At 25.0% G+C, this 18,766-nt stretch overlaps 1 protein-coding gene across 1 annotated transcript; it reads left to right on the forward strand.

The window, feature by feature from the left end:
* Positions 1-2,046: 2,046 nt before the first annotated feature.
* On the forward strand, positions 2,047-18,054 carry LOC145831953 (serine/threonine-protein kinase 3-like). The gene is made up of 12 exons (XM_082939311.1): positions 2,047-2,278; positions 4,455-4,560; positions 5,613-5,695; positions 7,345-7,488; positions 7,911-7,960; positions 8,673-8,819; positions 12,740-12,866; positions 13,614-13,812; positions 14,090-14,268; positions 15,464-15,512; positions 15,729-15,784; positions 17,582-18,054. The coding sequence occupies exons 1-12, from the start codon at positions 2,063-2,065 to the stop codon at positions 17,798-17,800; spliced, it is 1,575 nt and encodes a 524-aa protein (XP_082795437.1). The 5' UTR covers positions 2,047-2,062; the 3' UTR covers positions 17,801-18,054.
* The last annotated feature ends 712 nt before the right edge of the window (positions 18,055-18,766 follow it).

Genomic DNA, 18,766 nt, shown 5'->3' on the forward strand with positions numbered 1-18,766 from the left:
TAAGGTCATTAGGAGCCTTTGTTTTTACAATTTGACCTTTTTTTGTGAAGGTTTTATCTTAAATGTCAGAAACTTTTTACCAAAAATCAAACTTTTTTGAATTTTTTGAGATATAAGCAATCAAAGTTAGGGATTTCAATAGGTTACTTATTTAAAGCTAAAAATAAAAAAACAAAAAATTATTCTTGAAACTGAAAGTCTATGTTTTCCTTTGTTTTTAACAAACCTTTTTCATTTTTTTATAGTATTTAAAATTTTTTTTTTATTTGAAAAAAAAAACTATATATAAGTTTTTTTCTATTTAATTAATTTAATACTTAAACATAAAAAGTATTTTAATGTTTCCTAAACATTTCAAATCACTGGATCAAAAAATCAAATATAAAGCTAGTTTCCTGGTTGATATTTCGATTTCCAATAATAAAAAAATGAAAAAATTATAGTCAGTACGTTTTTTGAATCTCAAATTTTTATTATTTATTCTATAGAAGTCAACTTATAGGTTATAAAAGATTTAATATTAATTAAAAAAAAATCACTTATTCCTGTTGGCCACAAGCCTAGTTCTGACCTTATACATTTACTTTTATTTTCATAGCTACTTTAGACCATTATGTAAGTTGCTAACAATTATTGTGATTAATAAATAATAATTTTGTTGTTAATTTTTTTTCTTGAACAACAGATTATTGATAGTTGTAATTTTATTACTGTTATTTTAGTTTTTTTTTAAGTATGTATTATACAAGCAAGTATACATTGTATCTTTTTTTTACAAAAATTTAAATAAAAACAGTTTTGCAATGCATGAAAAATTCTATAGTAGCTAATAAGAATAGAAAAAAAGGCAATGTGGGGTTCACTTTTTTTTTTCATCAATTAACCTTATTTCATAAATCTTTATCTGTTCATAAAATATGTGGATTTACATGTTAGTTAGCAAAGTAGGATACTTTTGGAGTATTATACCTAAAAAGGCAGTATTAAAATTTAAAGTTTGTTCTTAAACGATTTAGATTTTTAGTTTTTTTTTTAGTATACTTCCTTGGATTCAAAATAATATTTTTCTTTCTTTAATATTTCTCATAAGTTCTTATTTTAACATTTACTTAAGAAATTTTAAACAAATCTTTATTAGATTTTTTTAATATCTCAAGCGTTTAATAATAAAAACATGACCTTGTAGAAAAATAGGTGAGGAAAAATTGCAATTGCTTGTTGAAAGCTTTTTATGAAAGTATCAAGTTTTATCTATTTATCTTAAAAACAGGGTTACCAAAAAACCTAAAAACCTGGAAAAATCTAGAATTTTAAACAACTTTTACGTGTGAGTAGTAAAATTTCAGTTTGACACAAAAAATAAAATCGTATTATTTTTTTGTCAATACTATTTTTTTTCATATACAGTTAAAGTAGCTTAAAAGTATCTTTTCATTCTTGTTATACTACTTAACCCATTTTTTACCTTAAACTTAATTTCGATTTAAAACTAGACCCTAAAGCATGTAATTTTAAAACATTGGAGGAAAATTTGAAAATGTGGAGAAAATTTTCCAAAAACATTTGGCAACTCTGTAAAAATAAGCTTAATTTTCACCAAAGGCTTTTTGTACAAGAGCCAATGTTTATTTTAAAAGTACATTAAACACCATTTTGCTTAAAATTATTATACTTTTTTTTTTCAGATAAGTAGTTTAATTAAATCGTTTGTTAATATTTGTTGGTTAAAGTTATGTGTTTTAAGCTTAGTTTAACAATTTAGGTAACAAAACTACTTGGAACAAACATTTGTAAACTTACAAACAAAAAAAATACAATATTCTAACAGTTAAGATTTTGTTTAGATATTTTTATATTAAACTATTTGGAATGATGAGTAACTAATATTTATGCATTTTATATAACTTACTAATGAAGTTGAGTGAACACAAATTATATAAGAAAATAAATAGTAAATAAATTTAAGTGTTTTAAAGTGAAGTTGACTTCATCGAACACTAACAACTTCTACACTGTTAATTTTTTTTTCTCCAAGCAGCCATAAATTTAAACAATAACTAAAATGAACGAAAGCAAGCCTGTTGAGAAGAAGATGGATGTGTTCAGCAAGCTCTCAGAGGCCAGCCTCATCAAAAAGCCCGAGGAAGTGTTTGACATCCTGGAGAAGCTTGGCGAGGGGGCTTACGGCTCGGTTTACAAGGCTTTGTACAAGGAAGCCGCTGAGATTGTTGCCATCAAGCAGGTGCCTGTTGAAAGCGACCTGCAGGAAATACTAAAGGTTGAAGAGTTTAAAAAAAAATGTGTTGCTGTCTAAATTTGCATGGGTGTTTTGATGCTTGTTTGTGCTGACAAATTAGATTATATTAGTTTGTGAAAGTTATAGATGGTAATAAACTCCTTTGCATGAACTCTTTAGTTGTAATAAGATGATTTGCTATAAACTAATTTTATAAATATAAGTTGTGTATTAGTTCAAATTTATAAGCATATTAATTGATTTATCTTGGTTTAAGTTGTTATTGGACATATTAAGTTATTTTAAACTAATAACAAATTTTTGAATAATCTATGTAATATTTTTTATTTTTATTTAGTAAAACTGTAAGGTTTCATTTTATGATTGATGCATGAATTTTGTTTTTATTAAAAAAAGCAAGTTGTGTTGTTGTAAAATTAATTGATATCTAAATTTTAAACAAAGTACAACTTACTTTGTTTTAAGGCCATAGGGGGGGGGGGGGGGTAGAAGCCATTTTTTGACCAAAAATAACATATAGACTTATATTATAGTAAATTTCATAATCTTTCAGATGCTTTTTTTAGATTTTAAAAATATTAAGTAACTTTTTTTTTATGACCGGTTATATAAAGGGTTTTCTTAATAAAGGGTATATAAAGGGTAACTTTAAAGCCGTTTTTCTCGAGTTTTTAAAAACAGGCTTTAAAATCTATCTTCTCCTTCATTTTTCAAGCAATCTTCTTCAAATTTTCAGGAAATGTTCCTTACATTATGAGAAAAAAACGTTAATTGTGAATTTTAATAATTTTAATAAATAAAAATTTTATGACAAAAAAAAAAAAAAAAAGTGATTTTTTATCAAAAAAAAATTTTTTTTTTTCAAAAAAAAGGTATTTTTACTTAAAATTTTTTAAAGTTACAAATAAAATTTTTTTGTTATTGTATAAAGAATAGACTGTGAAAGTTTGAAGAAGATTGCTTAAAAAATGAAGGAGGAGATAGATTTTGAATGCATTAGTCTTTTTTTGCCGTTTTAGTTTTTCCTTCCCCATAAGGAACCTGTTATGCGGCCCGACTTTGGCTGGTCATATCTCAAAAACTAATTCGAATTTTTAAAAACGGTAAAAAGAAACTTGAAGCTTAGTAAAAACTCTATAAAATAAGATCAACTTGTAAAAAACATGGCCTACCCCCCCTATGGCCTTAAACAAAAAAGTAATAAGTTAGTGATAAAAGTTGCATGAAATTTGTTGTGTAATTGAAATTAGATTTTCTGATTACTGTATTTTTTACAAGGAGTTTGCATGAAGTTACAAAATTTATTGTATTTTTAAACCATTTGAAAATTACTTCAAATTGAAAATTAAAAAATGTTCTGTATAACAACAGGTATGAATAAAAGTAATATCATATACAGGGTTCCCACTTCCCTAATTTATGTTTATTATTTTATAATATATTTGGGTACAGTTTACACAACATCTTCAATCTACTTTACTTTAAAATTGTAAATGTTTTATTTTATAGTAACATGTAGATATATAAAAGATAATTATTACAAGATCATGCAGGCCTTTGTCTTAGAATTTTTTTAACAAATAAAAGTTTTTTAACTGTACTAATTTCTTAGTTTAATTTTTTAGATAAATATTATAACATAAAGCGATCAAAATTTAAAAGAAGTTTATACATTATTTTAAAATAATGTTTGTTTTTAAATATAACTGCAAACTTGCCATAATTAAGCAAATTCCAGAGTTGCCACACACTCAGGATAATTCAGGATATTTTGAAATTTATGAAAATCTCAGGATGACTCAGGGTATAATGATGTTTTTTTAAAGAACACCGGATGATATTTTTAAGGTTGTTTTAAATGTCTTTAAAAAACTCAATGGAGTTTAAAGTCAATCAGGACATTTTTTAGTCAATCAGGACAGTTTTTTCGACTCAAAGAGTGTCAACCCCGAATTGTAACAAATGCAACAATTGTTGGATGAATTTACACAGACTAAACTTCCTGTATCATTTAAAATTTTAATTCTTTGTTCATGAAAAATACTACTCTTAACATTGTAACGATATAATACATACCATGTAAATCAAAGTTAGTATTTAAATTGAAGAAGCAATAATTTAATTTTATTTGTTATGCAAATTTTTTAAAATAAATTGTCAGAGTAATGTTTTACAATTGTAATAATTTTATTAACAGGAAATAGCCATCATGCAGCAATGCCAATCCACATTCATTGTCAGGTATTTCGGCAGTTACTTCAAAGATTCCGATTTGTGGATTGTGATGGAGTTTTGCAGTGCTGGTTAGTGTTCTTTTTAATTATTGAAAAATATGTTTTAGAGAGTATTTAGTTCAAGTTTTTAAATAAGTTTATAATTTAATTTGAAAATAAATTAAAATACTTTTAAAGTTTTTATATAATTAACTTTTTTGTCAACTTATCATTAAGTTATTTTAAACTTAATAGGTTTTATTTGTTTAAAATTATTATTAAAATAAATTGTAGCCATATATAACTCAACTTATAGAATTTTTTTAATAATTTTTTCAATATTTTTTAATTGCAAATAATAATATTTTATGAAGAAGTGCTTGACGCTAACTTATCTAATTTCAATCTTGGAAAAGTTGATTACAAATTCATCGACCGTATTTTGAAATTTTAAAATAATTTTTCTCATAGTAATTTAAAATATTTTAATTTTTTTTTTTTAAAGTACAGTTTTATATACTTAGCGAATAATTTTTTTTTTTATTAAACTTATTTATTTCATTTTTAACCTATATATCAAAATACAAAAAAATTGCTTTCAATATAAAATAAATTTATAAAGTTAGTATTTAATATAATAATAATTTTGAATCTTTAAAAATGTTAAAAACACCTTGCAACCTATTAATTTTCTAGAAAATAAAGAGTAGAGTATATTGAAATACATCTGAAATATTTAGTTTTTTAGTCACTTATAACGTCTAGTTATCTTTTATTTTTCTAGTTATTTTCGATTAACGGCAATTATTAAAACTTATATTTTATCTTCTACAGTTATGCTTTTATTAAAGTTTTAGTTTGTATAACTTATATAACTTTTCAAAAGTCGAACGTTATTTAAAGTTTAATAAAATGGCAGACTAGTCAAGTTGTTGATTTAGGTTTTTTTAATGATGATCAACAAAGTTCTGCTTCTTTTAATTATCAGTACAAATCTGAAGTGAGCTATATGCGAGTTATTTGTATAAAACGTTAAGGGATAGTCTTTTTTTTTGCAATTTTTAGTTAAACTTAGTACATATTTCATACACAATTGTTAAAGAGTAAGTTATAAATTTCAATAATTTATTTGAATATTTCAGGATCTGTTTTGGACATTATAAAATTGAGACGAAAAACATTCCAGGAACCACAAATAGCCACTATTATGAAAGACACATTAAAGGTTTATCTTTTGAATAATCAGATTAATTTTTACTCGATGTATAAGAATTATATTTAAAACTTAATGTAGTTAAATAAAAGTTTTCAAACTATATAATATAGTTGGTTTTGAAAACATTGACTGGATTTAACATAAAAGTTGTTTTTTATACCATTTTAAACGATAAATGGCATTTAAAAATTACTAGTATGTTTTGTGTGTTTTATTGAAATTTTTATGTTAGAGAAAGAATTAAAGGATACCTTTTAAAGATTAATTAAAACAATAAACATATTATGATTTGTGTCATAATTTTTAAAGTGCTTCGACAAGTATTTTCTTTGTAATTTACTAAAAATAGTGAAATTTATGATTTACTTTACTGTTAAAAAATATTCTTTATTGATTAAAAGTTGTATTTCAGCATCTAATTTTATTTATTTTATCAAAAATATTACGCAAGTATATTTCAATAGTAGGTTTTGTTTGCATACTGAATTTTTCAATATTCTTGCATATCTATGTAAAATTTTATGCAGGTTGCGTAATTTTGATATATACTTTTTTTCCAGAACTATAAATTATCACTCTACATAAAACGGTATTAGAATTTAGAGAGTTTTAATCAACATTACTACTGATTCTTAACAATTTTTTAGGTGTCTTTCTTAAGTACTTAAAATAAATAAACGTTTAAAAGGTTATCTTAACGTTAGTTTTCAACCCTTGAAAATTTTTATTACCAAAAATAGATTTGGTTGCACCCTAGATTGAAGAAATAAATTTGTTTGAACTTAGATATTTTACATAATGGTTTTTACATCAATTTGCAGTTTCGACACTAAATAAAAACATACATATTAAAATAATATTTAACATACAACAGAAACGGAACTACTTTTTTTTTTACTCAGTGAGATATCTATTATGTGCCTTATAGTATTTCTATATTAAGCATTTTTTGCAACATTTTACTAACAGCACAGAAAATTAGAATTATTTAGGAAATTGTATAAAGGATACATTGTTTTGTTTTCTCACAGACTAAAAGTATTTAAGTTTATTTAGAACGTGTTATAGTTTTATAAAGTATGTTTTTGTATGAGTATAAACTGTAATTAATAAGACATTGTTTTTTGTGTATTTTAGTATTCATAATAGCTACTGTTTATATGTTACAAATATACTAGCAATCAGTTCACAAAGGTTGTCACGGTTCAAGCTAAGTCAGTTTTTTTGTGTCAAAGTGGCAAAAATTAATTTTTTTAAGATCAAATGGCAAAACATCAGAATTTGTCAGTTCTATTTAACAAAACTCTTTAATCTTCAAAGCCTTAAAATAAAAAAGAAATTAATAAAAATTTTAAAGTTGCAAAATTTTCCTAAAAATTAACTTACAAAATCATTTAATTACAAAGCCTTCATTTGGTAAAATTAAATAAAATATCCTTTATAAAGTCAGAATAAAATTACAAAATTTTCCAAAGAACATGTTAAACTATTACCCTATTTGGACAAGTAGTTGTTGTATGTAAAATTTTTTGTATTGATAATCTGTGGCAGGGACACTTCCATAGCTAAACTTTGATAGAATATTTAGTTGTAAAATGTCTTTACTATAATAAAAAGTTACTGATATGTGTTAACCATAAATAATCTGTTTTCCACAGGGATTGGAGTATTTGCATTCGCATAGGAAGATCCATCGCGATGTGAAGGCGGGTAATATCTTATTGGACAAGAAAGGACAGGCCAAACTGGCCGATTTCGGCGTGGCGGGGCAGCTGACTGATACCATGGCTAAAAGAAATACTGTTAGTATTAGTTTGTGTTGTAAACATTTTAAATTATTATTTGTATTTGTTTGAATTAGGTGATTTGGCTAGTTTGTTAGAGTTGTATACTTTTGGTCACAAAGATATAAATACTATTAAATTTAAAATAACTAAATTTTACTCCAATCTATATATTAACTTATGAATTAATTCTTATTCATATTAAGAAGTTTCTTCAAATGAATAATAACTATGTTACCTTACTATGTAATTATAGTGCTTCAACTTTGTTTTTTTATGTTGTTTCTTAAAGTCAACGTTAATAACATTTAAAAAGACAGAAACTTTTGATATTAAAAAATACTGCTGGTTACATTTGATTTTCTACATTTAAAAAAAGATACAACAAATTTTCTAATACTTTATGAATAATTTTAATACAACTCACCACTTTTTTACAGGTAATTGGAACACCTTTTTGGATGGCTCCGGAAGTTATACAGGAAATTGGGTTTGTTGAAAATTGTACTTTTTGTCAAAAGATTTCAATAAATATTTTTGTTAATCTAGTAAAAATTTTTGGCGAGGGTCAAATTAAATACTTAAATGTTATTTTGTTTTACTTGCTGGTTAACAAAATTGTCTTGTAAGTTTAAGTATTGAATCTTCACATATAAAAAGTTGTAAATGTTAACTTATTTGTGATGTGATGTTTTTTTTGGTTATTTTTCTTTTAGAGGGAATACTGTTTTTCCAAAATATTATTTGTTTGATTTAAGTAATTAGATTTTTATCTTTTTATCCTGTGTTGCATATAAAAATGGTTAATTTTTTTAAATTTAAATATTCAAATTAGAAAATTATGTTCTTGTAATAACTGTAGCATTTATGTTGAAATTTTTTTGTTAAATTTAATTAAAAGTATTGTCTAACTATTTTTTTCTATTGTATACTTATTTAATAAGCTGTTATTAATTAGAAGTACAGTTGTTTGAAACTTTAAAATCAAATTAGTGTTTTATACATCTGTATCTCTATAAATCTGATTACCTAAAAAAATAATATTATAAATCAGTTGGAATAATTAGTTTAAACTTCAGTTTGAAATTTTACTTAAAATGTAGGTAATATTCAACTTGACTAATGGTGCATATTTTAGTTATAGTAAATAAATATAAAGAAACGTTTCATTTTTTACAAATACTAAAGTATTTACCACTCAGATACGACTGCGTGGCAGACATCTGGTCGTTAGGGATCACCGCAATCGAGGCGGGGGAGGGAAAACCCCCATACAGCGACATTCACCCCATGAGGGCCATTTTCATGATCCCCACCAAGCCACCGCCCACTTTCAGAGACGTTGAAAAGTTTGTTTGAATTTAATAATAATGTTTAATTTTAGTTTACGGTGCTTCATACTAGCTTTAATCTTTTATTGGACGTGGAAAAGGTTTCTTTTTTCAAACTAGTTATTTGCTATAAATTGCATTTTTTAGAAGTTGAGAATTTTTTGTGTATAAACTGCTTATTGCAGTTTTTAGTTTATTACTATTTTATTGTTATCACAGACAGCTGAACTACGAGTAAGCATTAAAAGTGTTAATTTTTTTAAGTTTGATGTTTTTGTTTTGCAATTATTTTATTGTGTCTGAGAAATTTGTACTAAAGTACTTAAACACTACAATGTATATATTTATTTATTTGTATAAATTCGACCATGTTTTTTCAGAGACTAGGGATAATTGTAGTCTGTACTGTTTTATGAATTAAAACTGTTGTAATTATATTTGAGAGATTATAGCCATCCTAGGTTTTCTTAACAATTTAGGGCACTTTGAAGTACTTAAAAAATAATTTATCTTAGATTAAAAGAAGTTAATGATAAAATGAAATAAAAAGCTTGTTAATTGTTGATTGAATTTTGATAGTATTAAAATATTTTAGTTGTTTCTTTTAAATCCCATAACTTTCCATATAATTATTCAATCTTTTTCTTTTGAATTCACTAGAAGTTTAACGAAAGTTGTTTTTATAAAATAAGCAAGTTTTAAATGCTAACTTTTTGTAGGAGGATTTAAATTTATTGATTTAAGTTGTTCTAATTAATTTTGTATTATTTTATGTAAATAAGCTATTTTAATTTACCTACTTTAAAAGGTTTTAATTTAATTAATATCAATAAAGCTAAATTTTTATAAAACAATATTTTAAATGTTGTTTAAAATAGCATAAAACATAAAAGAATAAACAACACTAATTCAAAAAATTTATTGTTTCTCTCTTATTTTAAAGTTTTTTGCATCATTTAAATGGTTAGGTGATAACATGAGGTCTAAACTAATCAAACTACTTCTTGATAAAAAACTGAATTTAATCTACGTATTGTGCTTGTCACATTTTTAATGGTGTCAATGAATTATGAATAAATTGTTCAACAAGAATGATATATTTAATTTATAACAAATTAATTAGTTAATCAATCAACATTATACAATAGTAATATTTTTTTTTGCAAGTAATGTGTTTAAACTCCCATATTAAAAGATACTTTTTGTAAACAAAAAACCTCAAAAACCATTTGAAATTTAAAACTGCTCTACCACTCTTTGAATCAAACTCCTTGATATCAACTGATTAAAACTTTTGCTGTTCTTGAACTTATTTGTACTTAAAACTTTATCTTACGATTTTTGATAATAAGCTTTATATATTAGTGGTATACAAACGACTTTAAAAGAGTTTTTACAAATAGTTTTGGGCCAAGTTTACAAAGTAAGCTTTTAGAAATTTTCTTTGTTTTAAATATATTTCAAAATCAAATTTTCTTAGAGAACTTTGGTTATACTTGAAACTTTTTCATACTTTTTTTTGCTACTAACAATTTGATTTAACAAAAGCTAGTTATAAAACTTTCAAGTAAATTGTTGTAAATTGTTAAAACAGTGTGATTATTGTATCAAGCGTTTTATGTCAGTTTTTTTTAACATTTTTTTCCTAATTAGGTACTTAAAAAACTTATAAATAATGTAGAAGATGCTTTTGTTATTATTTTTGTTAAATTAAAATTTTACTAAAGCAATTTGCTAAAAAGAAGAAAATTATTGAAAGCATTAAGATTGTTTGACCATATATAGGTTTTGATATACAAAATGTTTAATTTTTGGTAGATGTATAATGATATTTTATTATTTTTGTTATTAACAACTTACATACGGTAAATACTGTTGATAAAGTTATTTTGATTGTAATTATCAAAATATTTTATAAGGTTTAGCTAATATTTTATCTTTTATTTCATCCAACTACTAAAAATTCTGATCTTTGCATGCTTTAACAGTCTGATTCTATCTTAATATATTTTCTTAATTTTTTACATTTGAATTTTTTTTTACTTTTTTTTGAATATAGTTAATTTGGTGCTTAAATATCTGTTATATTTCTTTATATTCAAGAAAAGTAATTAAAAACTATGTGACATAAGTACAATTTTTTTATCAAAAACAATCTGTTTAGTTTAGTTTATGCTGTGCTACTTTGATTACTCAATTAATGTAACTTATATAAAGCAATTGTAATAATTGTACGAATTTACAAATAAAGAAAGCAATGAAAATTTCTTTGTTTTTATTCCATTTTAATCATTTAATCATTGTTTCCGTATTTTCAAAGTTCAAGCCTAAATTTGTATCATATGATTACAAAAATATTCACATGGCAAATAAATTTGCTTAATTAAATGATAACACAAACTAATTTTTTTAATAAATTTTTTAACAAAATGAGACGTCAAAAAAGAAAAAAAATCAAATAAAATGGAAATTTTATACCAATTACGTACTTTGTAGTGACGTATATAATAAAAAGTATTTTATACAGGTAATTTGACAAAAAGTAAACATTTTAAACAAGAAAAACCAGGTGTGAAAGATACTGTTTTTGTTAAACGTTAAACTACACTAAATTGAAAAGTTTTTGGGAGTAAAAATCAAAAACTAATTATATAAGGTAATTCGCTGAACGCACTTTTTCTTTGAAACTTCACAAAACTTCAATGTGTCATATTAAAACAGCATGGTTGCAAGCGATGCGTCATTATTAGTATTTTGTAGTAAAATCTATCAATAAATTCATTACAGTTTATTGTTTTCTTATTAACTGTAAAAGCTTGTAAAAAAAAAGTATGTCAAAAGGTAAACTTAAATAGCTTATTATTTTATTTTTGCAAAAATATTATTTAAAAATGTAATACTTTTTAAGAAACGCGTTTTGTAAAAGCATTTGACTTTTTTTAGTTTGTTGTGTTGTATGTTTTTTGTTTTTAGTACACCAGTCTTTTTGTAAAATTTGACCTGAAACATTTCCCAACCGCAAACATAAACTTCAATTGTATTAAAGTAAAGTGTTAATTACTCTTAGGTTTTTAAAAAATTATATATAAAGTCGGAATTTATATATTACATTTCGAATATATTGAATGGGCTAAAATTTCTATTAGTTTACTCAAACATGTAAACTCAAAATAATATTAAAAAATAGCTAGATACTTTTATTTAAGAAACAATATAAAATAGACCGTTAAACTTAACTGGTAGAAAATTTAAGCCCACTCAATATTTAAATCTATTCAAACTATTTATATTGTAATAAATAGGATTATTTATGTTATATGTATAATGGTGGATAATAAAGCTTTTTTTAAAACTATCATAGCTTATAATTTTATAATATGTTTCTCTTTATTTGTGTATTACAATATACAATTTTATAAAATCTCTTTTATTTTGCAGAACTTTTTTGTATATTTTCAGTAAAGTATACTTTTTTATTTATATTTCGGACTTGTTTGAAATAACAAAATGATACTATCCTACGCGTTAAATATTTTTGTACTTTAAAATGTAATTAAACCCCTTTATTTATTATGATTGGTTTGAGCAAACTTACTGTTTATTGTTCTACATGAGAAATTCTACTATTGATTGCACTATAACTTAATGAAGTTTTTTTAAATAAAAAAAGCAAAAATACTTACATGAAGTATCCATAAAGTTATTTATTTTTTGCTTTAAAACTTTTACTACTTACAAAAGAAATTTATATTTTTGATTTTATAATAAGTGGGAAACCAGTACTCTTTTATTATATGCTGGCAACTTGTGCGAACACACAAAAGTTGTGAAGCTTCACAAAAAAACCTACTTTCTATAAACTCTGCTATCAGCCTGGATCAAACTAAAGTACCTTTTTTTTTGAAATAAAGTTTTCTTCAAACAAACATATTTTACAGATGGTCGGCCCCTTTCATAGACTTCGTGGCGAAGTGCCTGGTGAAGAATCCGATCAACAGGAGCGACGCAGTGAAATTGCTGCAGCACGAGTTTGTGCAGAACGCCCTTCCCAACTCTACACTCATCGTTTGTTTCATTGAAATAAGAATTTAGTTTGTAAACTTAGGCTAGACTTTAATGCATAAATGTTTACTTTTTCAAATTTATTAGTAACTGAGAATCTTATCAATCAATGGTGAACTGATTGAAACATAGTTTTATAAACATATCCGTGATTTGATAAATTTCAATTGTGACTTTATTATATAATCAATCTTTTCAAGCAACTGCATATTGCAGGGTTGCCACTTTACCTGGAAACCTGGAAAAACCTTGAAAAACTTGGAATTCGACAATTTAGGCAAAAATAACCTGGAAAAAACCTGGAATTTGAGAAACTTTGAAAAAAACCTGGAAAAACCTGGAATTTTTAATAATTATAACATTTTCAGTACTAAAATTTAAAATTGACACCAAAAATCTATCATATAAATAAGATTTTTTTGTCATTGTCAAAAATTTTTTTTATTAAAAAACACAATTAAAGTAACTTTACAGCATCTATTAAATGTTTTTGTACTATTTAACACAGTTTCTTTTATAGAAATAAACTTAAAACTAAAAATAGACCCAGAAATGTTCACTTTTAAAAACCTAGTAGAAATTTTGAAAACCTGGAAAAATTTTTGAAAAAACTAGTGGCAATCCTGATATTGTTAAAACTTGTTAGCTACATGTTTCTAAGAACAGCACGTTGCATTTATGTCTTTTGCATACTCTGCATTTTTGTTAGTTTTAAAAATTTGTTAAAAATAAGTTTTTTCCGACACACAGGAATTGGTGGAAGAAGCGATAGAGCTCCGTGAGACGCGCAACTCCCAGAAGAACCAGTATGTGGGCGGGGTGGGTTGCCATGGCAGCGTGGAAGTTGTTGGGTCCAGCGGGGAGCAGGACAACATGGGCACCATGGTCAGGCAGGACGCGGGAATTCCCCACGGCGACGGCACCATGCGTTACCATGGCGAAGGGCAAGGTTTGGGGGATTTTTAGTTTTTATTTAAACTGTTCTATACAATTAGGCATTTTTATAAATGTATAAATCATCGCAAACTTGTAGAATAATATTTTAATCTTATCAATGTAAACAATAAAGTTATTTTTAAAATTAAGGTTTAATTTTTACTTTCAATGTTGATTTGTTTTGCTTAAGTTGAATGTTTTGATTTTTTTCTCATAAAGTTTGCATAATGTATAGTAATTGAACTTCAAAAATATATTTAAAATTGAAGCTGTTATGACGTCACACACAGACACGATGGTGATGGTGGGAGGAACGACGAACTTTGGAGGCACAGGATTGGAGGAGGGGATGAACACCATGGTGATAAACACTTCCGATGCGGGGGATTACCCCAGTATGGACGGAACCATGCAGAGGGTGGCCACTTCGGACATGAAGAAGAATACAGAGGAACCCGCATTCATGAAAGTTTGTTGTTTTTTGTAATATACTTCCCTTTACTTTATTTTGACTTTACTTTTTATGTTTGTAATTTTAGCTTGTTATAAACATTTTAAAAGTTTGAGCTTTCATGAACATTTGATTTTATTGTGTTTTTGTTTATTATTTAGGTTTATATTTTTATTTTTAAATCGTTGGTTTTTATACTAATAGTTTAAGCAATAAAATGCAAAACTTGTTTTCATGAAAATTTATAGATTTACCAGAGTTTGAATTTTCTTGTTTAAACTTAATGTCGTTCAAGATTTCACAAAGGTTTGTAATTTTAAACGTATACATTACATATTGCTAAAGGATAAAAACATTACTTTTACTTAAAAAATTTTTTTTTAAATAAGTTTAATTTAAGAGTTTGATTTAGAAAAATCAGGAAAAGTCAGGAAAATTTTCTCAGCTTGATCAGCGGCAACCATGTTTAAGCAATAAAATGCAAAACTTGTTTTCATGAAAATTTATAGATTCACTAGTTTGATATTTTTTGTTTAAAATTTACGTCGTTCAAGGTTTCACAAAGGTTTTTAATTTTAAACGTATACATTAAATATTGCAGAAGGATAAAAACAAATTTTAAATTTAATGTTTAATAATTATGTTAACAAATAGTTAAGAAACCAACACTTATCTACTTCATTAACCTTGTTTTAATTAATGATACTTCCTCCCATAATTAAAATGTCAACCAATTCACCTTAAATTGTAAATGATGTTCGACTAAACATTTACTATTTCGTTTATAGCCTCATCTTAACATTACAATTGCTAAAACTATGTTTTTCTATAAAAATAAATTCACTCTTTGTATACGTCACTGTTAAAAATTTGTTGGAATTAATAGCTCCCGACTGCTAACGTGTATAAATAAAGTCGTTGTGCCAGTAACAATGTTCTATCATACCTAAACTAAAAGGTTTAAACACGAGGATAAATATTTTTTTATAAATTCATGCTAGCTAACATAATTAAAATATTTTTTGCAGATTAATATAGCTTTAAAATTTCTCAAACTTTTTTTATTAAATTACCATTGAATAAAGTTTTAGTGTTTTATATCATGAAGAATTCTAAGAATCTTTAATTTATTTATTTAAATAACAACTATTATAGTTTGCTTCTTTTTAAGATATGAGTTTAGTAGTTAATTTAAGGTTTTATATTTTTTTAGTACTTCAACGGAAAAAGCAATTCTGCAAGTACTTCTCAGCCCAGTTCAGGTAAATTTTGTTATAAATTTTATTCGGTTTATGAAAATCTAAAAATATAAAATTTCCAATAGTTATTAGGTCTAAGAAAATAAAAAAATACTTTATTTTTGATATTATATTACTTAACTGTAATAGTTTACAAAAAAGTAAAATTGAAGCTATTAAGAGAAATAAACAACGTTTTAATATAAATCAATAAATGAAATAATTTTTCATATTTTTCAGGTGAAAAACTGAACATTAATAAAGAACATGCGGAACAAGCTTGGAAATATATGAAGGTAAAAAAATGATAATACTTAAAAGTTGTATTGAAAATAAATAAATCTAGTAAAATTTATATTTTACTGGTACTTCAAGTTTTAAGTTTTAAAATTGGTGGTATTAAAATGCTGAATACAGTATTTACATGTACTGTCATAGTATTTACAGTATAATGGTGAAATTACTTTTTCAAAGCGAACTAGGCTATCAAAAACATACTTTATGAAGATTTTTTTAAACATATGCTTAGAGTAATTTAATTTTCGACATTCCTCGTTCTAAAATTTGTTATCAAAAACTTATATTTTGTTTAAAACAAGCTCCAGTAGTTTGGAAATCAGGCTGTTGACTAATTTAATAATAGTTAACTGTTTTACTCTTCGAGTTTTTACATATTTTACAAAGCAATTTCTCCTTACATGTTTCCGGATAACATATAAAACTACAGTTTTTGTTATAATTCTAAGTCTAAGTGTGTACATTTTTTGGCTTATTATCTACCAGTACATGATTGAACTGTGAATAAAAACAAAATAATAATTGTAAAATTAGTTCAGTATTAAGGGTAGTTTTTATTAAAAGACCTGAAGGCTTTTTGTTTAAATTCAATCAAAATATCTAAACATTTGTAATGTACAGTTTGAATTTTTTTTTATTGATTCTTTTATACGTTTTTCATCTACACCAGCTTTAACAAAAATTAAGTAATTTTTGATTTTATAAAAGTAGTTATATGTTAATAAAAATTGAAGTAAATTTTTTTTTACTTTTCCAAATTTTCGTTTACACAATATTTTTTGATTAATAAGTTTGAAAAAACGTCTATTTTTGTAAATCCAATTACTTAAAATTCAAAAGGATAAAGAATTTGAGAACAAACCAAGTAAAGAAAAAGACAATAAAAATATCTATTGGTCTTCACAATTCAAGAAATTTTAAAATTCACAAAAGAAGAATCAAAACTGTTTTCAATAGGTAAAGATTCATTCACAAAACCAGCAAATTTAAGACAGCTTCTAAAAAGTTACAGTCAAATTGCCAAACAAAAACAAAACAAAGACTATATTCATTAAAAATGCAAAACAATGTATAATTACGGTGTTAGAAAAAGAAAATTTTTAACTATACAAGGTCAAATAGTTAAGCAAAAACCAAATCTGACCTGTAAGAGTTTTGGAAATTACGCATTATGCACAAACTGTGATATTAATTAAATAGGACAATCATAAAGTAGTTTCAGTATTAGATGGATAGCCCATAGAAGCAATTGGAATCAATCAAAATCTAACACATAAGATATTTCAGACGTATCCGCATTATACATACATTACTATCATAAACACATAAAAAAGTCTAGAACACCTTTACATGAATGACGCATACAAGGTTGCTTTCGTAGAACCACCAAGTTTTCAAAGTCTAGACAACAAAGAACATTTTTAGACGGATAAACTCAAATCGAATATAAACTTAGTTAAAACACCATGAAGCGATTCATAAAAAAGTAGATAGTAAAAGTTTAGTAATGCATTATTTTGTTTATCATGTACATAATATTTTTACTGTATTGTATGTTTATATTTGTATTACTTTCAATAAATTAAACGTTTATTTTTCTAAAAGTAGTGTACAAATTTGTCACAAATGTTATATGAAGTTTTTGTTGTTTTAATGTAATATATTTCGTTTTAAATTTAATTTCATTCTTTTCAATGTATTCTTTAAAAAACTCTATTTTGTTTTTTACAGCCGTTAATAACTAAAACATATCAAAAAAAAAACACAATTTAAATGTACACTCTGTTCCATCACAGGAGCTGACGGGGTCCGACTTCAGCTTTTTAAGAAACCTCACCCTGGAGCAACTGAAGGAGAGGTACAAGTCGCTAGATGGCATGATGGAGCAGGAAATAAGTAAATTGAGGCAGAAGTACGAGCAGAAGAGGTCCCCGATACTGCAAGCCATCGACGCCAAGAAGAGGCAGATAAAACTGCAGAACGACCGACTGAAGCAGCAGCAGCAGATTCAGTGAGGAGTAAATTGAAAATAAAACTTTTGTTTTTGTAGTTCACAGGGCGGGTTGCGTAAGGCATTGTTTTGTTTAATACTTTGTTCTCTTTTGAACTACAACCTTTTTTTTAATCTTAAAGTTTAATTAGATTGATAAATAGTTCAGGCTCAAGTTAAATATGATTTGAAAACATCTAAAGAAAAGTTCTTACTACTTTTTTAATCAACTGTCTATATTTCTTCCAGTTTGTTTATTTTAGTTGTACATTTAAAAAAGGCTGCATTTAAGAATTAAGTTTAATGAATTATGTTTTTTTTATAAACATAAACGTTCAAAACATTCTGTCAATATTTGAAAGAATTTTTCCTTGATATTTTATAGTATCCAAAAATTTTATGCAAGCTTGGTATTAATGTTTTATTTAAAATAAAGCTTATTTAGTTTTTGTTTCTTAAAAAAGTTAAACTTATTCTTGTGAGAATTACTTAATTTATTGTGATACAAAGCTACAAAAGTTGATTTTTTCAACTCAGATTAATGTTTATAATTCTTTATAACCCTTTAAATTACTTCGATACATCTTTTTGACATATCAAATGTTTTCTTTCATCAAAGTGTTTACAAACCTTTATATAAATTTACACTTATATTCGATTAGAATGGTTTGTTTAAATTGTTTTCATAATCGATGTTTTTTGATAAGTAGCCAAAGTACTCAGTGTCCAAAGATTTTTAATTATCAATTAAAAATTTTAGTTTTTTAAATCTTATAGTTTATGTCCTAGACGCATTTAGATTTTTTATGATAAGATGTTCTTACTTGTAACCAACATCATTTTAATTTTCCAACCTCTACATAATTAATTCAAACTAAAGAAATTGTAGAAGTTATAGTGCTGATTGCAAATATAAAAGCATTAGTTCACTAAAAATAGTCTTCACTATTAAAGATAACTTGTTAAATATTCCTTAAAATTCTATTAGAAT

The sequence above is a fragment of the Thalia democratica genome, chromosome 3 (assembly GCF_965202585.1).
Source record: "Thalia democratica chromosome 3, ktThaDemo2.hap1.1, whole genome shotgun sequence".
In the NCBI taxonomy this organism is placed as follows: Eukaryota; Metazoa; Chordata; class Thaliacea; order Salpida; family Salpidae; genus Thalia; species Thalia democratica.

What these genes read in the sequence shown, in the direction of transcription:
- LOC145831953 (XM_082939311.1), top strand. Translation starts at nt 2,063, where the DNA reads ATGAACGAAAGCAAGCCTGTTGAGAAGAAGATGGATGTGTTCAGCAAG. An exon ending in GATGGAGTTTTGCAGTGCTG is followed by an intron (nt 4,561 to 5,612) that starts GTTAGTGTTCTT and finishes TGAATATTTCAG; the next exon opens with GATCTGTTTTGGACATTATA. An exon ending in TTATGAAAGACACATTAAAG is followed by an intron (nt 5,696 to 7,344) that starts GTTTATCTTTTG and finishes TGTTTTCCACAG; the next exon opens with GGATTGGAGTATTTGCATTC.